Raw genomic sequence first — 25,334 nt, 5'->3', positions numbered from 1 at the left:
TCCCGCTTTTTTGAACATCACCCTCAACTAACGTTATATAAAACAATTTCTCATGTTGATAAGTTCACCATGAGCGTGTCTCGTGTACGGCAATTAGCCTGTAAAACAACTTCATTTCACATAAAGTCTTGTCCGAGAGTTCATGCACGACCGACAACACAATGGCGTTCTCATAGTAACTACAACCACTTTGTTGGTCGCAGTGAGTAACTCATCTTCTTATACGATCTCAACTAACAAATACAGCCAAGCTTGCCTCCACAGACCCAAATGCTGATTTCCTTCCTTTTATGTGTAAAGAAGTGAAGCCTTTCACTCTGGCTGTTAAGGATAATATCGCGACCTCTGACTTCCCAACACAATGCGCCTCAACCATTCTCTCTTCTCACTCCTCACCCTTCGAAGCTACTGTTGTTCGTCAATTGCGCAAACGCGGAGCAACAGTGGTTGGAAAGACTAACATGGATGAATTCGGTATGGGCTCTCATTCAACAAATTCAGTAAATGGTGCAGTGAGGAATCCTCTGGCCAAGGATGACGAAGTGTCAGCCGGCGGAAGCTCAGGTGGGAGTGCCGTTGCAGTACGACTGGGAGATGCCGATATTGCGCTAGGAACAGATACAGGTGGTTCAATTCGACTACCTGCGGCATATACTGGAACAGTTGGCTACAAGCCTAGTTATGGCATGATCTCTCGGTTTGGCGTGGTTCCATATGCAAACTCTCTGGATACAGTCGGCTTCTTGTCCAAGGATGTCAAGCCGATACACGACCTCATCTTCAAGACTGGTATGCATAACGAACATGACTCTGAGGATCCAACATCACTACCCACCGCATCTCGAAACCGATGTGCTTCAACAATACCATCCACTCTTCCCGAACTATCAAAACTTAATATCGGCATTCCTCTCGAATACAATATCGATGAGCTCGACCCTTCTATCCGCGCCGCTTGGGTATCTGCTGCCTCTGCTCTCGAGGCTCAGGGTGCAACTCTAGTTCCCATCTCTCTACCTTCCACAAAAGAGGCCCTGTGTGCTTACTATGTCCTTGCTCCTGCGGAAGCATCATCGAATCTTGCCAAGTACGACGGTGTTCGCTACGGAAAGCGTGGTGAAGGTAGTGATGCAGTGGGTGAGACTCTTTACTCTGATACCCGTGGTGAGGGCTTTGGTGAAGAGGTCAAGCGACGAATTCTCCTCGGCACATACAGTCTCAGTTCTGAGGCAATAGACAACTACTTTATTCAGGCCCAAAAAGTTCGACGCATGGTGCAGAAGGATTTTGATCGTGTGTTCCGACTTGACAACCCCCTTTATGAGCCAGCGCAGTTTGACTTGAGTGATATGGCTGAGGCCACAGGCATGGAGGACAAGACTGGCCCTGTTCAGGTCGACTTCATTCTTTGTCCTACAGCACCAACATATCCCCCAAGGCTGGAGGAACTCAAGCAGCAGAGCAGTGTGGATGTGTACATGAACGACGTCTTTACGGTTCCAGCAAGTTTAGCAGGGTTACCAGCCGTGAGCGTCCCGGCCAAGGTGGCGGGGAGTCAGTTCCCAGCAGGATTGCAAGTGATTGGACAATACTGGGATGATCAGAGGGTGGTTCAACTGGCAGAAAGGGTAAAATCTCTGGTGGCATGACTGCAGTGATACAACAAGCGATGATTTTACGACATTATTTTACATTAGCAATTAGACAACAACAGTGTCTTGGACATATCTGAACGAGTTCGCCTGTTCCTCCTTCACTTTTTCTATGTGGCATTCAGTGGGTATCGTTGATGCCCGGCTAGCTGTATGTTTGCCGTGGCCCTATGTGATTGATTCATGCGCCCTACGCACGTAGGTCAAAAGCGAGACAAAGTTGCAAAAGCCTTGCTGCATCCATTCCCTCCTTTCCAGTAGCTTTCTATCAGCTGACTGTAACTCGAGTCCCATTCATATGTTCTGCCATTGACATAGACCTTCAACACCTGAAGATATTGTCATTAATAAAGGCAATGCTCACATATCGAATTACGCATGCAGTGCTTGTAGCCCTGGAAGAGACTGTTCGGTTCCCTTGCTGTTGTGGTACCATTGAGAACCTCTTGAAACAACAAGAGGATCCCGGGGTCTGGTCGTGACCAATGCATTATGGTTTTTTGCGACTGGGCTCTTTGGGAAACTGTGCTGGAACAGGTGCATGATCAAGGTGATCGACTCCGACTGCGACTTGGACTGCGGCTTCGACTTTGAGTTCTCCTCCTCTCATCTCGATCAACCTCCATATCATCCCCATCCGAGATCTCTCCAGATTCTTCCCTTGTTCCGTTCTCTTTCTCTGCTTCGTCCTCCTCCTCAAGGAGATCCTCAAGGTCGCCAAGGGGACTGATCCTTGGTTCAAGAATCTCTAAGTCTTCCAGAACCTCTCGCTTTGGCATCTTCCAGAGACTTGTACCGCATACTCGTTCCTTTGTCAACAGCTCGTCCACAAATTCGTCCATGAATGTCAATACCACGCCTGCCCTTCCTCTCCGTCGAAGTTTGCGCCTATCCTCGAGGAACGGCTCCAGCATCTGGTACACATCCTTCGCTTGTCTCGTGAGTCGGAAGTAGAAGCACGCAAGTGCGCGCAGGTACTTGAAGGCCTCACCACCGTATTTCAAGTATTCCATGAGCACTGCGTCACTAGGCGAAAGTTCCAATAGCTTGAACGCAAGACACAGGAATGGACTGGGCTTTTGTGTGACACCGTATGTTCCACCAATAAAGTTGACGTGCTCTACGACACGATCGACTATATCCGCTTCGTTGAGCGCAAAGCATTGCTCTTTATAAAAGTACGAGTCGACGATCCGATCCTTGACGGCCTTTTCCATGATGGTCGCGGGATTGAGGCCGTTTGGCGCGACCGATACGTTAGAACCGCGCTCATCGAGGAAGCGACGCGCATCTGCGTGAACCGTATCTTTGTTTCTGCTCATTTTGGGTAATCGTGGTTAGAGAAAGTTGTCGGTTGGTGATGGTGGGGACTGATTCAAAGACTGGTGTTGGAAATCAATGAAGCTTGGATCCGATAAGCTGATAAGGATGTTGCTGTGTCAACGATGTAAACAGTCCACTTACACAGCGGTCAAGGATGACGACAACCAACTCACAACCACCTGCAAGGTTCGCAAAGTTGTGAAAGTTCTGCATTTACAATTCTGCATTGAAATACTCAGAAATTTTGTTAATATGGCAAGATTGCTTCTCTCATCCGGTCAGGTGCAAGTCATCGCATCGGGCTTTGTTGGTAAGACATATTCTCAACCTCTCCACCACTATCCGCATTCCATGTCATGTCATACTAAGAAAACATTTTACCTGACAGTGGTTATTTGTACATTCGCGCTCTTTATCAGTGGCTACATAATACAGCAAAGAACGCTCACTCAACTTCGCTCAGCGATCAAACCACGACAAGAGACACGCCCATCACCAAAAGTCTATCTCCCTGAGAAGTTCCAAGTACGGACGAAAGAGCTCGAGGATGGCCGTGTCATCGACATAGACACAGAAGCCGATATCGAAGTACGACGACAGCGTCTCTTAGTTGAGATCAAGGAGACGAAACCCAATGTCGATGTCGAGGGCAATGCAGTATTGGAGAGGAATATAGAGATCATAAAACAGCTGCAGGCCAAGGTAGTGGACAAGATGTCGACACCTGAAGGACATGTCGAGGCACCAGTCAAGAACCACAAGCCTGTTAGCAAGGCAAAAAGGAGGAAGATGATCAAGCAAGAGCTTCAGAAGTCAGCCCAGGCTGAAGATGGGCTTTACTACCAACGCAGGATGTGGTGAGTTGTTTGCGAGAGTGCATGGTTTGCTTTGAATGTGTATACGGTAATGAGAATGGTTTATGTAAAATGTATAGGTTCTAGCATAGAATGGACAGCTTGGTTCGTATAATGAATGATAGCTAGTTATGAATTGGATACAAGTTGATCATACTCACCACCCTAAGATTCAAGTTCCCAGGTCATGATGGTAGTTCCCGGAGACATATTGGTAGAGATTTTGTCGATTAGTAGAACATAGGGTTCGCACTGAAGCTTCAATTGCAAATCAAACACAGATCACATAGGACAGCTAGAAGAGAACTTCAGATATCTTGCTGAAAAAGAGGCTACCCTGGACAACAGCAGAAGACCCTGCCGCTCATGAAGGTCACGGCATTTACATGACTTCTAGTCTCAAGAAAATGATGAACTCAAACAGGTAACTCTTCTATATTGTATTTTATCCGACACAAAGCCCTCTCTGGAGCTATCATGAATACTAGGAGAATACTATTACAGGGCAACTTCACAGTAGAAACTACACAAGTTTGGTAACAATTTACTCGCAAGCCTCATTTTCATTGCGAAGAAATGAATGAAAAAGGATGTTACACTGCACTGGACTCTCTCAACAGGATTTGCTCTTGTAAGCATCCCAAAGAATAACGACATTGGAGTGTCTTACAGGCAGTTAGATCTACCGAGCAATTAAAACCCACTCTTACATGATCAAAGAGCTCTGCCATAACACCGAAGTACCTCCAATGGACAACATGATACTTGCTAGATACATTGATCTTAAAAGTCTCGACTCCAGAACCTTCAGTGTGATGCCGGAAAAGTATTCCATTGTTCGATGTAACGCCATCGTGATGGTCGAGAACGCAGGCCAAAGCGTTACTTCGACTCTATTCTATATTACAGCGCATCCAAATTCCGTTCTTATCCATGAATCCACATTCGTGTTAACTGAAAAGATACTTGAAGCTACATTTACTGAGTTTATTGATGACAGGGCCAGGAATTCCCAGCTATCATGACACCCTGTGTCCGACGCGAAAGGCTGGAAGCCAATAGAAACGCAATGTACCGATAAAGATGCGAGCAGGGATTGCTTAGATCCGGCTGTAGAAACAGCCGGAAAGAAACGAAACTTACCAGGAGATTGAAGTGACTGATGGAACCAAGAGACCAACCTCCCACTCACACTCTTCCCTGAACTTGGAGTCTTGAGTAGTGTGATATCTTAGTAGACGTCGAAACAATCTCGGCCAACTAATGATGGTGTGAAAGACGTTGAATCATGCAATATCTCGATCGAACAGATCGTGATGGCCTTGCTTATAATGTGAAAGCGATATTGTATCTCCTCTTACATGATAGGCCAAGCAAGGGAGGAGATAAATTCGCCGGTAGCTTAGCTAGCCGGTAGATCAAGAACTAGCAGTTTTGAAGTGGTTGGCCAGGAGTCATCGCGCAACATCAGTAGCGTACCACAAGGCTCTCTCAAGTTGAGCTCATCCAAGCTCTTGGCATCAATTCGGCTGTAGTGGTTCGTACCCAAAGTCCACTTTCACCCACCCACTCACTGCAGAGAATGATCGGAGCAGGCCCGTTCAGCCACAGTAGCAGGAGCCGAAAGTCCGGAGCATCCAATTCTGTAATGCGATTGGATGCTGAGTTGGTGGGAACTTGGGATAGACGAGTCTCTTGATGTAATGAGCAGGGCGGGCAATGTTAATGGATAACTGTAACTGCGAAGGACTGCCGAGTAATCTGTGCAAAGTTGCCGATATTCTTGGAAGATGTCGATGTTCTGAAACGGCCGGTTCGACCTATGTCAAGTTTTGAGATAATGCACGTCAAGAAGACGCATGACATGTACCTGCATGTAGTGCCTCTAGCTGATAATATCATCGTCATCGAGATTCTCTCGAGCACAGTCCACGTTCAGGCGCAGCAGGTAGCTGACGTTCCCCCACAATAGCTGTCTGGATGCCTAGGTACTTACCGTCGGATCAACTTCAAACTGACTTCTGCGGCTCAATTGACTAATCCATGTGAACCTTGTGACTTTTGCAACGGGCGCGGAAGACACGGAAGATCACCACTGCCCGTCTGCTTCCTCACGCTCGGGACTTTGGAGGGTCACTGCCGAAAAAGAGACCTTCGACCGCCGTTGAACCCGAAGTCGAACTTCCAAGATCAGAGTTAAAGTCCAGAGCAAGGAAGTTAGCGGTGATGATGAACTGTAATTGGGTCCCTTGACGGCGCCCGCACCTTGGAAGTTCCATACACAAGCAAGGCCACATGGCATGACCAACGGAGCAGAATAACCTAGGGCAGTCGTTGACAAGTACCGTATTGTACTCTTAGACAGTAAACACTGGTGCAGCTTTAGTGTTCTGCAATGTCTTTCATCATGTCGTGGTGGATGACATTCATGCTTGGTGACGAAATACGCCATACGCGACGCTGCATAATAAACGTAAACGTTCCCTCCCCGCGCTCCCGTATTTTGAAACAGCTACCCGCGACCACTGACGTCTTTTGCATGGCCCAGGATCTACGATAAGCGCAAGTTCCTAGACATGACCAAAAATCGGATACATTCTGCCCTCTGAATTGAGTAATGATCGAGACATGGTGCGTAGATGCGCATCATAAGGGCAATTACATGTAGCTGCGTAGATAGAAAAAATAGGGGACGTGAAACATCAACAAGCTGAAACAAGGCGTAGAGCTCACTTCTCAACGTTCATTTGTTGACGAGGTTTGCCACATGCCAATCTTGGTGAAGTCATCCATTCCTGGGCCTCGATTTTCATCTTCTTTTTCGCCTCCCCCTGAAGTCGTGCCTGGACGTTGCGAATTATCGATTGCTCGAATTGTGCGATTGATCAGCAAGGGCATGAAGAGGCAAATTGCAAAGGGACGGTTTTAGTCAATCGTGTCTGATCACTGTGTTTTGGGCTTTTAAGTTTCGCGACCTGATGATTTTCATGAGACCCTGGACACCGCGGGCGCCGTCACGAGGGCTTCTTCACTGCCCCTCGGCACCGACGCCGAACATGATGACAGTATCCGTATATGGAATGGATGTGACTCTGGGTTTTTTACAATTTACCTTGTACCTTCTGGAAGCTCAGCCTCGTTCGTTTATTAGGCAATCCCTCGGACCATTATCAGTAGTCAACCCTGCCTATATCCCGCCAAGACCCCAACACGAAGTGACTCATTTCCAGTGCCATGATTTTGTCATCAGTAGAAAAAGGAAGAAAAATCGCGGCTGTGAATGTCAGGGATCAGGGACCGTTGAGACTAGCACAGCCAAAAAAGTCTCGCTTATTAGTGCACAACTTGACGATGATGATGTGAATTTCCCCAGTTCCCATGGCCCGGGCTTCGATGAGGCCGCTCGCCAACAAATCTCATCGTCTCCAGTAATATTTCACGTCAGAATTGTAATAATTGTGGAAATCCATGAGGCTGAAAATGCAGTGTTGAAGGGCAATGCTCGGTCCACAATCTGGACCCAAAATGTAAAGTGGATGCTGTTTAGGCTGGGTATCAAAATTTCACAGGGCAAAGTGAGACATGCACGATAATCAAGGCTGCAGGATATGGAGACGGCAAAGTGTAGTATTCTGCCTCATGAAGAGACTCCTATGTAGATTGTTCGGTAGAGTAAGAAGAGAATGCCGCCCATTGAGAGGGAGAGTAATAGTAGAGTAATATGTAGTAGAAAAATCCATGAGAGATGTGTATCCAACACAATATCCAAGCCGTAAGTCCCATAATCGCATACATCCTAATCCCATAACCCAAAAAATGATTGCTTTTGTCGCTTTCCCAAAAGTCCCAAGGCTCGTATAGACAAAAACTCCAGGCCCCCATTGATATGTATAGACATGGAAAAAAAAAATTCAAGCCCGGATATTGGGGCGACGGGATGTTAAAACAGCCGTACGATGTCATTCAAAGAAAGAAAAGAAGCAGATGGTATGTGCTGAAATGGGGTATCGACGAAATATCATGAGATGAATGAAATAAAGAAACAATGAGAGGGTATGTTGAGTGAGTGATGTAAGAGGAGAGTAGTTTAGAAGCTGTTGCGGTCCTGCTCGCACCGCTGGTTGTCAAGGTCTTCCTTGTGGAAGACAATGCCACGACGCTTCCATCCTCCGCGTCGGATAAAATTGTCGACGCTGTCAAGGGAGCGCATGGGAGGACGCTTAGGTGCCAGACCAGGTCGGGCAGTGTAAGTTGTGTTAATAGAGACAGGCTTTAGTGTTGAGGCGTGGCGTGATAGACGACGCATCTCAAGGACTGAAGCATTATCGGTCTCATCCTCAGAGTCTTCGGACTGTGTGACTTCTGAGTCATCTTCCTCATCCTCGAAGGTCTGGATGCTCTGGATAGTAGACTCGGACCAGCGAGACTTGGGCATCGGTGGCCGTTTTGATAATGTTGCAAAGAAATAATCCCTTGGCTCATTGCCCTCCTCATCAGCAGCATCCATTGGGCTTACATGAGGAGGCAGAGCCATCTCAGTTGGTTGTTGAGCAGCAACATCCTGCTCGACATAGTCCTCCTCATCGATCACTGCATCGTCGGTACCATAAAAGACAGGCTCGGCATCGTCCATGCGGATAAATGGTCGTTCATACAGTCTTGGTGGTGCGTGGAAGGCGGAATGTGAGGCGAGAGGATCGATTTCGGGTCGAGAAGCTGTTGGTGTTTGAAGGGCTGGTGTTGATACAGCAGAGATGGTTGATGATGAGGATGATGAGAGAGAGCAGCCGGAGGAGAGAGAGGATCCAGAGAATGAGACCTTTCGGATATGGAGATCTCTAGGGCGGCGAGACGACTTTCGTCGCTGGCCGAAGCCGTGTAGTACATGCATGTTGTTGTGGTTGGGGTTATGTGGTGTAAGTGAATTGGTTCCTCAAACCAATTGGTGGTGGACAGGTCAACGTATTAGTAACCGGAGTCGCAAGTCGTATACGTCCTGGAGTGGTGGTGATAGTTGAAAGAGTCCGGATGTGGTGGGTGGTAGGTTGAATTAATATAGAGTGGAAGTATTATGGATGATATTATAATATCGATGTAATACTCATGAGAATTCAAGGCTACCAGGGCCGAACTTGGTTGTTGAGGTCAGGACCCGAGATAACCGGGGGTGGGAGTGTGCAAGTCTATAAATAATGAACCCATCGTATTTTATCGTTGAGTGTGAGTTACTGTGAGCGTGAGTGAACGTCATCCACCGAACCGTCACAGCCGAAGTGGGCGTGGGATCCCTGCTCGCCCAGAGTCTAAGGTTGGTACCTGGAGACCTGATCTTGTCCCCTGACCCTGGTCTTGGCCAGATCTCCACTCTGATCTTGTCTTTGACGCAGTTTTTCTCTAAGATTCCCATGCTCTCTACACACGACAGGGGTGTCCCGCTGATCAACGTCCCCTGTCTCTCAAGAACCGAGTATGTACCTGTGAGTACCTGAATTGAGGTTACATACTCTCCCGTCGAAGAACAGGTCGGAACAAATTCTATGGCATGTTTCGTCCGAACCTTTCGACGAAACATTTATCGCCAACTATACCGAAATGTAAGAATTGATCTTCACAAACACGCCTCATTCTTCTCATCGGACTCACCACCATCAAATCAAAGTGGACACCGCTTTTTCTTTCCTTTTTTTTCTTCTCTCTCCGTCTATCTCAGTCTCCATCCATCCACCAAAAAAGAATGTCAGCCTCTGGGTCTGGGCCCTCACTGTACCTGACTTAGAAATGCTGTGCCTGGTACCTTACCTCACGTTAGACCACGCCTCAAAAGCCTCTTTTTTCCAAGACAGGTCATCAGGCCCAGCGCCAACTGGTAGCTCCCGAGCTGGAACCGAAACTTTCACGTCTATCACCATTTGCTTCTTTAAGTCTCCCTTGACTTCAGCCCTTTTCGACAAGGTCACCGCCAATTCTCGTCAGGCTGCCTGCAACCCATGTAACTGCGGAGGTTGTCTAGTCACGACGTGTCTGATTAATATTGATGATAATGATTGGGGAAAAAAAAGGGAATAAGCAAATACTCCGAAAAGGCCCGTGCTTGAAGATTCCCGGTCCAGAATTCTCGCTCCCAATTGAATTGCCTGGTCCATGTTCAAAAGCATGAGATGCAGGGCGAACACCATGTAGAAATGAAACAAAAGCAAAATGTCTTGAGCGTGACCTTGAGTCTGAGTGTAAGCCAATTCAATTCCCGGGCTTGGGGATCAATTCATCATGAGATACCGGTAGAGTACAATTGGTATACGAATGAAGTCGATACAAGCTCTTTCAGGTATGAGCTGATAGCTGATCATGCTGTCACTGAGCATAAAATTTGTTGGTCGGTTGTTTCGTGTGCACTCCAGCGCAGATCTGTTGCTGTAATGCATTGCACAGCAAGTTGTCGTGGCACCAAAGGGCGAGAACTAAACGTCACTTATTGCGCATCTTTTCACGACTCTGGCCAGTAACAGATCATCCATTTCAAAACCACGACGTGCGTGGAGTGGCCACGCCGACCGTTAACTTACCCGTTGCGTTTGTCGTTGCAATAGAATTAAGAAGTAGCCCCGAGCAGCCAACAAAACTCTCAGCTACGGTTTCGCGCGCCAGCCGAAACTCTATTGCAGCATTTTCAGCTATTCATCCATCGTGGATGGAGATGGAGACTGGAGTCAAATGGAGCTCACTAACCACCAACAGCAGATGAATGAATGTCTTCACCGCTTGCTCCGCACAATGTGACAAACCCCTTGCGTCCCAAGACCGGACGAGAGGCGGCGCCGCTCGTTCGGTGGAGGGGTTCACAGTCGTGCCAAGACGCTGTGTGGGTGTCAACGATTAGGTACGCCGACGATAAAGCAGCTTCTCGACTTTGATGCAGGTACCGTAAGGATTCTCAGACAAAACAGTGCTTTGTTCGCGATCGCGTATGCTAATCTCTAGCAGAATCGATATTCAATCTGCGCTTGCATCCGCCCTTGCTACCAGACCCTACAAGCTGAGTCTACACCCAGCAACCATCATTTTACTCTATCGCTATTGCCAGTCGAGCTGAGATCTATCGAGACGCTCTAACCCCAATGTATATGTACGCTACTGCGCGGCGTCGACTATGTGTGTATCACCCACATGAAATGGCCGACCTAACTTGTGATGCGATTTCTCACCTGCATCGTGCATGAGACTACCTATCCCGTGCCCTCTCATGTGCCCCTCATCTTTACTCCTCCCCAGACAATTGACTCTGTCTTTGTCTTTCGCATTAGGAATGACGGCCGGGTCAAGCATTCGAAGCAATTCGTAGCGACAGCGGTTCAGCCTCTTTCCGGTCACAAGCGCGATTATAGAGTTGGCGGTGGAGGATGTTTCATTTTTTTCGCATTTGCAATTAAGAAAATAATGGGTACCGCTTCACAACGTGAATCCGAAAACGGCCAACGGTCTGTCACTGGTTAATTGAACACAGGCGGTGAATCTGCTGAACCCCTCAATCCACTTATTCGCATCCATTTCACGGTGGAGGGCTCAATCCTGTACGCTGCATCGTAGCACTGACGATCCAGGGTCTTGTCGTGGAGATACGACGGCGTTTGATATCTTGAGACCGTACAAGTAAATTCGTGTAAACCATAAGAATACGATGACGATATCATGTGGAGAGAAGGTAGCGATTCCATGGAGATATCATGAGTCGCTTCTCGCTTTTTGTCTTGGCATTTGATAAACGAGATGAAGAAGGGCTCGGCAGTGCTGACCTCCGGCTCTGAGGCCGAACAATCACGGACACAATGAGACTGAATTAGTAACTTATCGTGAAGAGTAAACATGACCGAGCCCCAGTCCGAATGTAATCACGATGTCCAAAGTCAGGTAATCTCCCTCCCTGCGATGCAGATCGCTAATTCTTCTAGCTGAAGGATCTTTACAGTCTGTATTTGCTTCTCGCAAAAAACCTTGTAGTCCGGACTTGGTGAAGCCGGACTGTTTTTTCCAGCTTTTTGGGCGTGGCGTCGTGACAGTTAGTGCCCGCAAGCCCGTGCCATTGGCCCGTCTGGGTGTCGAAACCACGGAGGCTCATTTATCGCTGTCTCCGAACGCAGCTGAAGATTACCGTAGCATCGGGAATATGTTTTCTTTTTTCCTGCCAACCATTGCTTCTTTATCAATTGTCAGGATCGGGCATCGAGATATCACATCGTTGCTGTAGAATTCCGGAGTCTGCAATAAAAAGAAGAAAAACTTGCCTGGATCAAAGATCAAAAGTGACAGGGTAAATCAGGGTATCGGTGAATATGCAGGATTAATTGATGCATCCTAGGCATCCACTCATAATACACTTTCTATTAGCACTTTGCCTTGGTTTGGCAGTGTTTTCTGACTCGGCAGCTGGCTGTGAGCTTACATAGATCTCCATTCCCAATAATAGCCTGCTATAGGTCCCTTCTCTCATGCAAGTTAATTGCAATTACCAGCACCACAGTCATCCTTGCGTGTCTGAGTCTGGATCTAGAACACAAATTAATTACGACACCATCCAGCAACTTTTTAGCTCCCGTCTTTCAAACTGTTTGCTCTGCCTGTGCTTGTGCTGTTATTGGATTCCCATATCGGGGTACCAACTTTGCATTTTGCTCCTCCGAACAAACTCATCCCAAGATGACTTGAGAAAAACGTGCTAATTGCCGAATTGGCTTGGCATGGCCAGACATATGACCTGTAAACAGGGGGGCAAGCAAAACTTTCCGGGATTTCTCTGTCCACACACATGCGAGTTTGTCGAAACACCATGATATCTAGGCCGATTGCTACCCTACACGAATTGGTGTGCTTACTGGGCAAAACGTTATCGTATTCTTGTTAATGCACTGCGCCTTCTTCGGTTGCTCGGATGGCGGAAAGAATCGTATGTATGCAATACGACCACACACACTTGGGATGATTTTCCTGGTGCTGAAACGTGTGCGTGTACCTTGCATTTCTGCGATGAGTTCACCACCATCTCTTGACGTTAATGATAGTCACGATCACCATCGCCTCCGACCGCCATTCAGCGACGAGCAGATACCTTCAATGACATTCATGTGAATATTAGATTCCCATTGGCCATAACCCCTCCTCTCGAACCCCCAGTGTTTGAACGGCTGCCTCTATCTTGGTTTCGGTCCTTCCTCATTAATCATCAATATCATCATCATCGACCCGATGTACGGCCACATTCTCCTTTCTCGACATCATCTTATTACGATTACAACTCATGTGTTCGTGACAATCTCCTGACGATCACCAACTAATGAAGAAATGTCTCGGTTGAATTTGAGGTCAATCGATAAAGCCTGGTCCTCCAATTGACATTCAGGGCAATGTCCAACGCGGGGACCGGCGTGGCGCTCTGGCCCCTGCGCAGCTGCGCTACCTTTACAATCGTGAGCTAAAGCAGCACCATTTGAAGCTTTATTCATCGACTACGCGTCTTCCCGCTCGATAGCTGCCTCTCTGGCGTGTCTCCAAGACTCTAAGCAGCTTTAGCCAACTTTAGCCTTGGCCTTGTGCTGTGATATCTCGGCCTCGTCAGCCAATGTGATGATAACCTCAGCCACTCATTGGGATGCTAGGCTGTGAGGAGACGAGGCTCGAGCGTCGTCGCGTACCCTGGATCGACGATGAGATGAACTGTCAATTGAGGGGATCATGCAGCACGATTAAGACGGGACGATTTGAAACCCATGATAGTAATCAGAAATACATGTACACAGTAAGGTAAGTACTGCAATACTGACAATGGCCAGGCTAAGCCTTGTTTAACGGATCAAGCTTAGACTTGAAAATGGTGAGATGCAGGGGCATTGTGTTAACGTGACCCGATGCAAGGGATGTTTTTAAGCAATTGACTGATGACAGACCGCCACATGAAGTTGTTCTGCGCCTTGGTACCGCCTTGTATCGATTGTCTATGTTCAAATGCGTGTTGCATTAGGGTACAGACTGCACCTACTAGTGCTTGCAGTGCGTGATATATGCACTTCACAAACTGACTTACATATGCAAGTCTCAGAGCTGCAAGTCTCGTAGTTTCGAGTCTCTTGTTCGATGCTGTCAATTTTGAGGCATCCCCTTCTCACATTGTCCACCCGTTTCAAGCCTGTGAACATCTCACCCTCCAATAACCTACAACCAAGATCGAACTTCTATAGACTCATCGATGCTCTGTTAGTCTGACGTTAGATGTCCTCACTTCAGTCTCGATCCCCATCTGACAACTTGTCTCTGATATCCCTTTGACCATTCGGCCGGGTCAAACAGTGACGTTACGGCTCGTCCCTGCAGCCTCAAACCTGCTAATTCCCGGACCCTCTGATCGAAACAATTGGGAGCCGCGCGGTATTCACTCAACGCGATACAGTACTAGAGACAGATAACGCGATCTCATTCCCAAACGCCAAAACGCCTTTGATGCCATTTACATATGGTACATTATTCTCCTTGGCGACCCTTGCTTCCCGGTGTTTCAGAAACAACCGCGACATCAAGGACGGGAAGATGTAATGACGTCGATGCGGTCGTGATCATGGTCTTTTGCTACCCTCACAAGAGACAGATCTTGATGGCATCGATGGTTTCCTCAAGATCGTGATAGCTTTCCATACACTCAAAGCAAGGGAGCATGTACAGCCTCATTTACAATACGCCATCATTCTCACCAGGAAGTCGCTTCACGCGCTTCTGCTCCCAATCGTCAAGGTCTTTGCCAGCAAGTCTCTGTTTCCAAGAATTAGTGAACCGCACATCTCAAGTAACATTCTTCCTCCCGTTCCAATAGTAAGACGTACGTAGTACTCCTCCTTCATGTCCACCTTCCTTGCAGACCGGCGCACATTGAGTTCCTCGTCCTTGGTCATCTGGCGGACCTTGCGGTCGTAGCGTTCGTAGCGGACAGCAGTGGCTGGGGTGAGGACGAAGGAACCAGCGACAATGACGGCCATGAAGGGCAGGCCAAACATGAGGAAGGGATGCTTGTTCATGAGGGTGCGGTACCGCATGCCAATGCTATTCATGTCGGCCGCGGACCGGAACTTTTTGCTCTGAAACGCCGGCATCGTGGGTCAATTGTCGGTCGGTAGGGCTGGCGGGATCGGTGTAGGATATCGGAAGCTCCGTGAGCCACTTCGGACGTGGAAGGGAAATGGGAGGTTGTAACGTCGTTGGTGAGCAGACAAAAAGAGTTCGGGCGGTTGTGGAGAGGGTATAGCGAGTAGTGCCTAGCTCACAGCACGGTCAATTCACGCCGGGTATGGTTTGAATCAACTTTAGTGTGGAGAGACGAGGCTTGACCAAAAGGAAGAGTTTGATTTGATTAACGAGGCCTGAGGTCGAGTCCGACAAGATGAACTGACTTCATCGCCGAAGTCCCACTTTTACCGCTCCGAGCGATCTATGGCCTGTGCGCGTTTACTTTTTCCCGGACCGACGACAGCATGGAGATTTCCGACTGCCGGGTCTCGAAATTCAGGGTCCAAACTCCACTACCAATGCTGGAGCCAAGACAAACGGCTCTTGACTAATAACAAAGAATTTATCACATCTGAAGTATGTTTACTAACACAGACCACTTGTCATTTGCCGCTAGCTAAGATAAAATTTCCTTTCAGCCTCATGTTGAGCAAGTCTGAGGGTCTAGATGCCCTCATGTACCGCCTTGTACCACACCAAAAGGACGTGTACGGCGTCCAAGTTGTTGAGACCGGGTAATTCCATGTTGGCTGGAAATAAGATGACTCACTTGTGCAATTGGACCCCGAATTATGCCTGACATATCCCGGAGAGTCAGTGACACTTCAATGGGCTTGGACTCGCACGATCGCCCTGTGAACGCCTTCACAGCGCCCAACGTCAAGCACATGCGCCCGTGCTTCTTGGTCTAGACCCTCAGTATTCAAATTTCTTCCAGAACCTGTTACGTGCTTCTTCTAGTCAGGAACGGAACGGGCGGTTGCAAACTTTTCCTTCTCAAAGCCTGAACCCTGTTTGTTGATGAATGAATAGCGACGGCGTTGAAAGTTAGACTGCCTAGACTTTAGCTCGAATATTTCGGACATTTGATTGAGTGGCTAATTCCTTAACGGGTCTATTGACCGTTGACAGTGGCTTCGTCAAACAACCAAGAGTCTTTTCTTATTGCCGGCTAGGTGCCACGTTACATATCGTTCAACGTGGAGTTTGAGTTACCGAACATGGCCGAGGAAGACACGCGTATGCTCTTGTCGTAACAAGCTGTCTTTAGCAATGCAAAAATATGAGAAGTGAACACTGTTAGACAATTAGAGAGAATAGTTTATGAAACGATACTGGCTTTTATGTGGTATTAAATGGTCTAACATAGATACTCCCTAGGAGCATTGGGCGGGATACCTGAAGTGAAGGGAGGGTGGAGTGAGAGAAACGCCTCTGGGGCGCTTGAAAGCTTTGAGACGCCACTTGGATGTTGATCTGTACATGGCGCAAGAACTGTTTGACCATCTTTTGCATATCTTTTGGGGATAATTGACGAGCGGATGGCCTCCTTCAGCCTGACAACCTCGATAAGTATTACTTAATTCTGTTTCATGATGCTCGCGGTAATGCACAACACATTGCACAAGGTGTGTCTCCTTGCGGCTGGATTGGCCTTTATATCATTTTAGCTTTGCTATTAGCCTGTTGCTAAGCTTCGTGAAGATAGTTGGTTCTTCGTGGGCTTGAGCAGACTTCTTGCTGAGCACAATCTTGCTAGGAAACGCATTTGAGCCAGATCAAATCCGTTGGGCCTTGTAAATAAGAGAATCTGTCTGGAATAGGCTGTGACGGGGTGGCTCCAGGGTCATATGAAGGATTCTGCCAAATTCCCAGCAGTTTAGTTCATCCTGATGATTCCATCCATGAATGTCAGTCTTGTTATGTATGAAGTTAATTGTTGAGGTCCTAAACGGCCATCTACTGTTGCTTTAGGGAAATATTTGTCTAGGTTGTCTACTATGCCCCTCGGCCATCGTTATCCTCCAGTCTGTTTAATCGTTTCCATAAGATGAAGCCTCAGAGTTGATATATGTCTTGACGTTGATTCTAGTGATGGTGGAGGCTTGAGAGAGTGTTGTCGCTCACGAACAAACTTACTAATATGCGGCTCCTCTTCTGGCGGTTGAGTTTATCGTGACTTTCAAGAAGAGCACCAGAAAGCCACACGTCAAGAATCGCTCCAAGGTTTTGGATTTTGGTATCGGCCCCTGATAGTTGTCGAGGTTATATTCCCTTATATTTCTTTCCGAACCTTTATCAGTCCAGGGGCTCGATGATCCAAGTCTTTCTTAATAGATTGAGACTCTCTCTCTCCTTACCAGGAGACATTATGGGCTATATGGCTATGTAAGGACATGCCAAGGTTCTTTCCTCCTTGGCATCAAATGCCCCTTTGTGCTCATGCAGTCCTCCCTGCCCAATTTGAAGATTTTTCTTCTTCAATAAGGCCCTCGAAGGTCCATGGTCGAAAGGTTCATCACCTCGAGGTACAAGAAAGGTCCACATAACTCCAACCTCCAACTGCCAACTGACATAGCTTCGGATGGCACACTGAAGCCAAACAAGCACAGGACAGAGATTTCTGAATAATACTTTTATAGCATTGATAGTATTACATCTTTTCAGTGCAGAAAGTCCGCAAGTAGCACCCAATTAATATACTTTAAGTTCCTTGTTGTGTAGTTACCTCATCCATAATACTCCAGTATTACTCCTCGTTTCGAGGACTGGAACCTGGTACAAGTGATCACGTAGTTTATTACCACTTACAGTAGTGAAGCGACTGATATCTAGTATCTGTAAAGTCACTGGGTTCCATAAGCGCCTCGGAAAGCTCAGAAGAACGAATATGCGCTATTCGTGTGTTGAGGTTCGGCAGTCCTAGTATAAGTCTCCAGCTGTTAACGTTATGTCTTCTCCTTTCTCCTTCTCTGTTACCAATCACTTTCGGTAGGATGCTAGTGGCAATATACCATATGATATAATTGCATGGAACAACTTCCATATCAAGGAACCTAGCTTCGCCTTTCTTCATGTTGCTCGAGATACTCACAGTAAGGTCTTGTAGTTAGCGTAACTCTCGTGTGAACTTTCCAAGCTTTCTGGCTGTTGGAATTAATATATGCATGTCATGTTTTCCCAATTACATTTATCCAACATATCACATATCGATTAGCATGGGAAAAGATAACATCGTAGAATTGCTTCAATCTTCTTACACTCTAACAGTTCTCGCCTGTTTAAAATGACGGTATTAGCATTCCTTCGACCGACGCGATGATAGGAGTTAAGTCACTTTCACTTGATTAATCATTGGTAGCTAGAATACAAGGAGCTCCTATTCATGCTTTGTTCTGTCTTCGAATCATCAATATTGGTTAATACTATATCTTGGAATAACATGTAGTTCAGCAGTAAATCAGTGGGCCGAGTGCAGGGTAATCAGCTTGTCAGAGGCTACTCTTAGCTTCTACTTGTATCTGCCACTAAACTCTCCACTTGATATTAACACAATCATTGGACACCCTAACTTCCACCCTTCCATTCATGTCCAATCAACCACAGCAAACCGACAACGATTCAATATCCTACAGGCACTTCCTTCGCTACTTTTGCATATTTGTTGCTCCATTAGCGTTTCTCTTTATATTCAAATCATTCTCCACCAGGACCGAACCAGAGACTCAGTCAGAAGTCAGGATGTCAGGAAAACTTCCTCTCGTTTTCCCTGCGGCATCCCGCCACACGGCTACCGTCATATTTGTGCATGGCCTGGGTGACACTGGCCATGGTTGGGCAAGCGCTGTTGAGAACTGGCGCCGACGAGAGAAGCTTAATGAAGTCAAGTTCATTCTGCCTCATGCTCCTGAGATCCCCATCACCGTGGTGAGTTGACCTTCGAGGAGCGTGTTCAAGACTCAACTAACACGTTTAGAATATGGGAATGAGAATGCCTGGATGGTTTGACGTTGTAAGTTCCTCTGGAACATTTAATTGACTACCCTAACACGAAACAGAAACAACTTGGCGGAGATGTTGACAGTCTGGTCCGCAATGAGGATACAGAGGGTATCAAGCGAAGCCAAAAATACTTCCACGATCTCATCCAAGAGGAGGTCAACTCTGGCATCCCCCCTGAGCGTATTGTTCTCGGAGGATTCTCCCAGGGAGGCGCCATGTCTCTCCTTGCTGGCCTTACCTGCACAAGCAAGCTGGGCGGTATCGTCGGCCTTTCATCATGGCTTCTCCTCTCCAAAACTTTTGCCGACCTTGTCAAGCCCACCGATGCCAACCGCCAGACTCCCGTGATGATGTTCCATGGTGATGCGGACCCTATTGTCCCTTTTCAGCGTGGAAAGCTGAGTGCCGACCTGCTTAAGGAGCTTGGCTACGATGTGTCATTCAAGACCTACCCGTAAGTGACCAGTGCCATATTAACAAATCATTACTAACTATTGATAGTGGTATGGGTCACTCTGCTTGTCTGGAGGAGCTTGACGAGGTTGAGGCGTTCCTGAGAAAGCAATTGCCTCCCAAGAACTAAAGTTATGGTATCGGCCTCATATAGTATAGACTTATAAACCTTTGAAAAACAGAGCACTCTCTGAGGGAAATAGAAGACAATATACAGTCTACCAACCGCCAAAGGTTTCCAAAACTTGATATCACATTATGCTACCACGAGCTGCGAAGAGGCCAATCATATCGACTGCATATGCCGCGTGCTCCATAACTGATATCGCTCATCAAAACCTCGTGATGCCAAAGGATCTCCAAAATCTCCGTATGGATGGATGGGATGCCCGCCAAATGACGTGCGCTCCACCACTGAGCGCCTCAGAACGCCCTACCGAATTGCATGATAAGGCCGGGCCACTAAGTGCCCTAACGCCTAGCGCACGCGAACCTTCTATCGGTGGGGGGATGGGCTCGAAACAACAGACCCTTGATCCTGGACCACTTCTTCTCCAACATTCGCCAACCGAAACCTTGGTAGAATCGATAACCTTGACCGTCACTCGGCAAATCCAAATTGACACATCGACTTCATTATTGTGGAAGCACACAAAGATACTCGAAGTTGTGTTGTTTGTGCGCTCTGAAGAATCAGTCTCACAAGCCGAACAACCCTGATGATCGACCGCCGAAAGTAAACAAATATGGCCTCCGAAACAACATCGCGTCCAGTGTCGCCGACACCGTCACAACTACCGCCCGTTCCGGGATCGCCAGTCTATTCTCTTGCATCGACCGCAAATCCGTTATCTCAGTATAATCTGCCTTTGCCGCCACCCCCACGATCTTCACATGCTGTCCTCACAAAAGCCGACCTGGAGCTCTCTCAGCAAGCTTACTCCGATCTTGTCGCCTCCGCAAAAGGCTACCGACTAGCACTCGCCGCATTATCAACAGCTGCATCGACATTTGGATCAGCACTTGAAGCATGCGCCAGGTTAAAGGAAGCTCGCGCCGAGCCCATCGGTCCCTCTGGGACTAATATGACAGCAAGCTTTACAACCAAGGGTTCCTGCACAGCCGATACGCTTTTGTCCGCCTCTGGAGTACACTACCTTGTTGCAAACCACCAACAGATCCTTTCTGAGACAGTATACCGATCCTTCGAAGTACCACTGCTCCACGACCTGGACAAGTGGCAGACCGTTATTGACGATGAAGAGGAGACGTATAAACAAAAGATCAAGGCACAAAGCAAAGAAATCAAACGACTGGAGAAAGAAGGGATGAAACTGCATAAACAGCGGAGACGAGACGTTGGTCGATTTAGGGCACATTTAGTTGAATTGACGACAAAATTGGACGGTTTAACGACGTTACATGCCGACCATGCACGGACGTTATTGAGGGAGAGTCAGGAGACAAGTGGAAGGATTGTCGAAGCAAGTTGCAGTCTTGTACGTGCAGAGGTAGACATATTCGAAGGTCTAGCGAGGAAAGGCTGGAGTGGAGGCGGTCTGGACGATCTTCTTGAAAAGGGTCAAGACCTATTTGCAACGGAGGAAGACATTGCAAACCTGGGCAGTGGCGGTAGCGGCGACACACCCAAGCTCTTCTCTATCCTCCCTCCTAAGAGCATACTCGCCGACACAGGATCAGATCCATCCCGGAGTCACGCTAGAGGGGACAGTCTTCTCATGGAAACGGAACGATATCAATCTCTAGCAGCACTGGCATCTGACTCTAGACCCAGCGGCGGCGTTATGAATGACAGCGACAGCGTCTTCTCAACAGACTTCAACAAACCCCGCAATGCAAGGCCGTTTTCACCACAGCCTATTCGTCGGATTCCAACAGATGTGACATATGATTCTCTAGGGGGTCGAGCAGAAGGGCTTGAAAACGGAGATGACGATTTGAACAGGTCGGAGCTACTGATGCCTGTCGTGGAAGCTGATGCAGGAGCGGAAGAGCAGCAGAACGGGGATGGCGAGCATGAAAAAGAGAATGTGCAAGAGGAGGAAACGAGGGGTCGGTCAGGATCACCAAGTTCGGTGAGAAAAAGGGCGAATTCGCAGCCACTCATCACAGACGCTAGCTCAGCAGCTGCATGGAGCGGTGATGAAGATAGAAGTCCAAGCTGAAACTGATGAAGCGGTGAAAATGACTTATCCTCGTGTTCGGGTTTCATCTACAAGGGCGTTTATACGGACATTTGGGAAATATTCTCTTCACGGAGAGGCGGCAATAGATTTGCAAGAGTACTTTGCTCTTGTTTGATAGTGTACAGAACATTATGTGGATTTTCCACCCTCGATCTATTAAGCATGTCGACTAAACCAGACACTGTCCCAATTCCATAACACGCCTGACGCCATGATCGTTATTACGCCGTGGTCAATGATCAAATTCTTCGTCTCTCGTACATTCTATCACGGCCGCTCGACGATCGTCGTCGTTTAGACGTCGACCCCTTTCGTTTGGACGCTGTTTTGAATACCTTGGGCTTCCAACGCCGACCGAACGTCCTCTAGTCGTCCTTGTCGGCATTGAGCACATCGCCACTGAACAGTCCAAAAGTAGCGTCGAGCCACCAGATAAGCTTCCAGTAAAGACTGGCCTTGCTCCAGTCAAATTCGCCGGTTTCGGTTCGCGGCACTTCGTTACCGATCATGCTGCCACCGAACCACTTCACAAAGGGAATAGCATTGACGGCCCGTTGCATCATGGTCTGTTGAGGTAGGAGAGCTTGCTCGGCGGGAAGAATGGTAGCGCGACGGGCAGTAGGGATGCGGCGGCAGAAAACGCTGTCGCCATCGTGGATCTCCATGGGCTCGATGCTTGATGTGGTAGCTTGAGGAAGAGGGAAAGGCTCAGTGATCGTATCAGTAGAAGCATGGGAATTGCTGATAGTTCCAGTATCCATGGTAAAGCTTGATGTCTGCGAATGAGGCGGAGAGAGATCAAGGAGACGGCTATTAAACGATGTAGGCCCACTGAAGCTCTTGCGACCATTTGCAGTGGGAACAGCAGCAGGCATACTTTGTGAGCGTGAATGGTCTGAGACGACCTCGATATCGGGACAAGCCTCGTCTTTGGCGGGAGGAACACCTCGGTATGGCTCAGCATAAACCAGATGACCCAGTATCCGTTGAGGGCTGGCAAAAGTAGCAGCTTCGGCAGCTTCTCTGCTTTCGAAGGTGACCTTCACCCAGTGTTCTCCGCCATCTGCGCGGTTCACCATAGCTCGCTCATCTGCTGTGAGGTTGCGACGTCGCGTAAATGCAGGGTCGCGCAACTCAGATTTGTATCGGCGTTGGCTGGCAGGAGGTTCGCGAGGGTAATCCTCCAGGATTGCACCGGCAAGGGATTCATAGTGGGAGATAGCAGCGTACTGCTGTGTTGATGATCGGTAGCCGCGAAGGATGAGCTCGACAGGTGTGGAAGTAACAGATCGCTTGACCGGAACCTCTTCCTGCATCAAACCACTGCTCTTACGCTGAACAGTTTGAGATGGCGCTGTTGCAGCCTGGTTTGAGACCCAGTCGCCAAAGAGCTTGTCTGCAGCAGCTAGTGTAGGATTTTCGCGACTGCGCGCGGGTGTTCCAGTACGCGATCGTGAGCGACGTGTGGATTTACCGAACGATCCAGACTCGGCGGCGCTGCGACGTGATCGTGCGCTTCCTTGGGGAGCATCTTGTCTATTGCGCGTTACATTAGCATTGATTCAAATGGGCAGAAAGGAAGCCATACTGGTTGAAATACATGGCATATGGTCGCTTCACACCATCATCCCCAACGTAACACTCATCGTCAGGAACGTTGTGTAGAATGAGAGGAGCCATGATGAAAGCTTTGGTGGTAGACGGAGCCGACAAAGGGCAAGGAGGGGGGTGCCGAATCGATTGGCCGTACGGATACCGTGGGAGGTACGAACCCGAGATGGTGATGTTTGTCTGCAAGAAAGGAGTTGAGGTTGATGATGGTTGGACAAGCCGCCTGTTCACATGCCCAGTAGCAGTTTCTGAAGTTGACTTCCAATTTTTGGCGGGCTAATCTGGCAGTTGCACAGGCAACCGACCACTGAACGTACCTGTGTTGGTGCAGTTGTGGGGCTGGTTTATCCGGTTCCGTGAGGACGGGAGCTTGAGCTTGCAAGCTGCAACAGCCAATTTATGTTAGGTACATGGTAGCTTCAGTCTTTGTTCTACGCCCTTTGCATTTTAGCAATTCTGATACTCAAGTTTGCTTGATTCGTTTATCATGCGTCCTTCTAAGTTTGTGTGGTCATTGTAGTCAGCGGTGATTGGTTCACGAACTTTGATTATGTTTGTGACTAGAGCTTTCTATTCGTTTGCATAAGTTCACCCAGTCTATTATACGGGCTCCAGCTTTTAATGACAACGTTCATAAATCGAATTCCAGCTCAGGTATCATAGCATAAAAGCGCAACCATGTCTCAGATCTCTCCACAATCGGCTACGTAGACAAGATATCCGCGATGAGCTGATTCAGCATCAAATTCATCCCACTTCAGCTCAGCCAGATCCACTGATGGATCTGCCAGGGCCGGCCTCTCCCGAGATGGATATTCGGATATACACTTACAACTGTAAAAGGAAGACATCTGTTCTAAGCAACCCTGGGTCGATCAGTAACTCAAGAGTTGCTGCCAAAAGTTCTCGTTGTTCAATATGACCCAATTCCTATCTTTCCGATCATTGATCGGCTTCGTCTCTATTGCCGTGGCCATGGTTGCTTTGTTTGGCGCTTCACCACTCAAAGCCTTCTCATCAACTCTGCAGAGGGCAGGCTTTGATTGGTACAACTCACAAAAGGATGCAGCATCTTCAATAAAGACAACTGTAGCAACAAAGGCGCCTGTATACTTCTTCAGCCATGGTGGTGTGAGTCTACTGAAGTCAGATCTCAACCGGATAGCTACTGACATGCTTCAAGCCTGATGTCCAATATAACACAAAGCATCCCGTGTATCCAGTCCTTCAGAAAATTGGAAGGGAAATAACACAGGAAGTTAAGCCAAAAGCCGTAGTCGTCTTCTCGGCACATTGGATGGGAGAGGAGCGCGCTATTCATGTTAACAACGCTGTAGACACTCCTCTTATCTATGAGTGCGTCACATTACCCCACGTTTCACAAAGTCTATGTTAACACTTCCAGCTTCTATGGATTCCCTGATCACTTTTATAAAGCTCAATATCCGAACAAGGGTAGCCCTGAGCTTGCTAGCAAGATTATGGTCATGCTTTCAGAAGCAGGTATCCAATCCTATGGAATGAAGCGGGGTCTTGATCATGGCGTATTTTCTGGCTTCCATGTTGGTACGTTTGTCTGAACAATGAATATCTGCATCAAAAGCTCTAACGGTTGCAGCTTTCAACCCGGAAACAAATCCTCTCAATGTGCCTTTGGTTCAAGTCTCCCTCTTCAAAAATGAAGATCCCCATGCTCACTACGCTCTCGGACGTGCTGTATCTGCACTTCGGGACGAGGGAATAGTCATCATCGGAGCCGGCATGTCAGCACACAACTTACGTGACATGCACCATATGTTCGAGGGTAACACAGAGCCACTGCCATATGTTGTGAGCTTCGATAACGCTCTCAAGGAGGCTGTGGAGGTCGATCCAGCTGTCCGAGAGGAAAAAATGGCGGCGATATGTAAGCGGGGAGATGCGAAACAAGCACACCCATTCATGGATCACCTCATGCCAGTTTTTATCGCTGCAGGCGCCGCCGGCGAAGACCGGGGAAAGCAGATATGGACTTTACATGAAGGGAGCTTCGGATGGTCGCAGTTCCGGTTTGGCAATGTTCCTTCGTCCTAACGGGCATTGTTTTTGGCGTAGTGTGTAGTTAAAGTGCAACGGCCATGATTATCGAGGCCAGCTATGAGAACACTAAGGGTTGGATACGTTATGGTGGTATCAACCAGAGACCAAGT

The 25,334-nt window shown here is 47.9% G+C and overlaps 11 protein-coding genes across 11 annotated transcripts; 7 read left to right on the top strand and 4 right to left on the bottom strand.

Moving 5' to 3' along the window:
* Positions 1-36: 36 nt before the first annotated feature.
* BKA55DRAFT_645837 (amidase signature domain-containing protein) lies at positions 37-1,716 on the top strand. Its single transcript, XM_046197204.1, has 2 exons — positions 37-202; positions 247-1,716. Exons 1-2 carry the CDS (start codon positions 70-72, stop codon positions 1,647-1,649), a joined length of 1,536 nt encoding a protein of 511 aa, XP_046048938.1. The 5' UTR covers positions 37-69; the 3' UTR covers positions 1,650-1,716.
* BKA55DRAFT_571040 (PRP38 family-domain-containing protein) lies at positions 1,717-3,018 on the bottom strand. Its single transcript, XM_046193038.1, has one exon. It carries the CDS (start codon positions 2,972-2,974, stop codon positions 2,198-2,200), a length of 777 nt encoding a protein of 258 aa, XP_046048937.1. The 5' UTR covers positions 2,975-3,018; the 3' UTR covers positions 1,717-2,197.
* A 132-nt stretch (positions 3,019-3,150) lies between these two features.
* Positions 3,151-3,987, top strand: BKA55DRAFT_571039 (uncharacterized protein). Its single transcript, XM_046193037.1, has 2 exons — positions 3,151-3,285; positions 3,364-3,987. The coding sequence occupies exons 1-2, from the start codon at positions 3,228-3,230 to the stop codon at positions 3,834-3,836; spliced, it is 531 nt and encodes a 176-aa protein (XP_046048936.1). The 5' UTR covers positions 3,151-3,227; the 3' UTR covers positions 3,837-3,987.
* Positions 3,988-6,544: 2,557 nt separating this feature from the next.
* Positions 6,545-7,669, top strand: BKA55DRAFT_397714 (uncharacterized protein). Its single transcript, XM_046186044.1, has one exon. The coding sequence runs from the start codon at positions 6,808-6,810 to the stop codon at positions 7,420-7,422; it is 615 nt and encodes a 204-aa protein (XP_046048935.1). The 5' UTR covers positions 6,545-6,807; the 3' UTR covers positions 7,423-7,669.
* BKA55DRAFT_571036 (uncharacterized protein) lies at positions 7,417-8,986 on the bottom strand. Its single transcript, XM_046193036.1, has one exon. The coding sequence runs from the start codon at positions 8,718-8,720 to the stop codon at positions 7,917-7,919; it is 804 nt and encodes a 267-aa protein (XP_046048934.1). The 5' UTR covers positions 8,721-8,986; the 3' UTR covers positions 7,417-7,916.
* A 17-nt stretch (positions 8,987-9,003) lies between these two features.
* On the top strand, positions 9,004-10,317 carry BKA55DRAFT_571034 (uncharacterized protein). Its single transcript, XM_046193035.1, has 2 exons — positions 9,004-9,411; positions 9,473-10,317. Exons 1-2 carry the CDS (start codon positions 9,367-9,369, stop codon positions 9,893-9,895), a joined length of 468 nt encoding a protein of 155 aa, XP_046048933.1. The 5' UTR covers positions 9,004-9,366; the 3' UTR covers positions 9,896-10,317.
* Positions 10,318-14,539: 4,222 nt separating this feature from the next.
* On the bottom strand, positions 14,540-14,958 carry BKA55DRAFT_540545 (cytochrome c oxidase assembly protein COX16-domain-containing protein; the record flags this gene model as incomplete). Its single annotated transcript, XM_046190282.1, has 2 exons — positions 14,540-14,620; positions 14,692-14,958. The coding sequence occupies 2 exons, from the start codon at positions 14,956-14,958 to the stop codon at positions 14,540-14,542; spliced, it is 348 nt and encodes a 115-aa protein (XP_046048932.1).
* Positions 14,959-18,421: 3,463 nt separating this feature from the next.
* Positions 18,422-19,548, top strand: BKA55DRAFT_571024 (Phospholipase/Carboxylesterase-domain-containing protein). Its single transcript, XM_046193034.1, has 4 exons — positions 18,422-18,799; positions 18,849-18,884; positions 18,931-19,328; positions 19,376-19,548. Exons 1-4 carry the CDS (start codon positions 18,461-18,463, stop codon positions 19,455-19,457), a joined length of 855 nt encoding a protein of 284 aa, XP_046048931.1. The 5' UTR covers positions 18,422-18,460; the 3' UTR covers positions 19,458-19,548.
* Positions 19,549-20,073: 525 nt separating this feature from the next.
* BKA55DRAFT_540543 (uncharacterized protein) lies at positions 20,074-21,513 on the top strand (the record flags this gene model as incomplete). Its single annotated transcript, XM_046190281.1, has 1 exon — positions 20,074-21,513. The coding sequence occupies one exon, from the start codon at positions 20,074-20,076 to the stop codon at positions 21,511-21,513; it is 1,440 nt and encodes a 479-aa protein (XP_046048930.1).
* Positions 21,514-21,899: 386 nt separating this feature from the next.
* Positions 21,900-23,214, bottom strand: BKA55DRAFT_540542 (uncharacterized protein; the record flags this gene model as incomplete). The annotated part of the gene is made up of 2 exons (XM_046190280.1): positions 21,900-23,070; positions 23,123-23,214. The coding sequence occupies 2 exons, from the start codon at positions 23,212-23,214 to the stop codon at positions 21,900-21,902; spliced, it is 1,263 nt and encodes a 420-aa protein (XP_046048929.1).
* An 849-nt stretch (positions 23,215-24,063) lies between these two features.
* BKA55DRAFT_594933 (Extradiol ring-cleavage dioxygenase, class III enzyme, subunit B) lies at positions 24,064-25,218 on the top strand (the record flags this gene model as incomplete). Its single annotated transcript, XM_046195728.1, has 4 exons — positions 24,064-24,276; positions 24,329-24,501; positions 24,551-24,711; positions 24,764-25,218. The coding sequence occupies 4 exons, from the start codon at positions 24,064-24,066 to the stop codon at positions 25,216-25,218; spliced, it is 1,002 nt and encodes a 333-aa protein (XP_046048928.1).
* Between the last annotated feature and the right edge of the window lie 116 nt (positions 25,219-25,334).

This window comes from Fusarium redolens, assembly GCF_020744475.1.
Source record: "Fusarium redolens strain MPI-CAGE-AT-0023 chromosome Unknown BKA55scaffold_9, whole genome shotgun sequence".
NCBI lineage: Eukaryota > Fungi > Ascomycota > Sordariomycetes > Hypocreales > Nectriaceae > Fusarium > Fusarium redolens.
The sequence above is the reverse complement of the archived record's forward strand: the minus strand, read 5'-3'. Positions and strand labels throughout refer to the sequence as shown.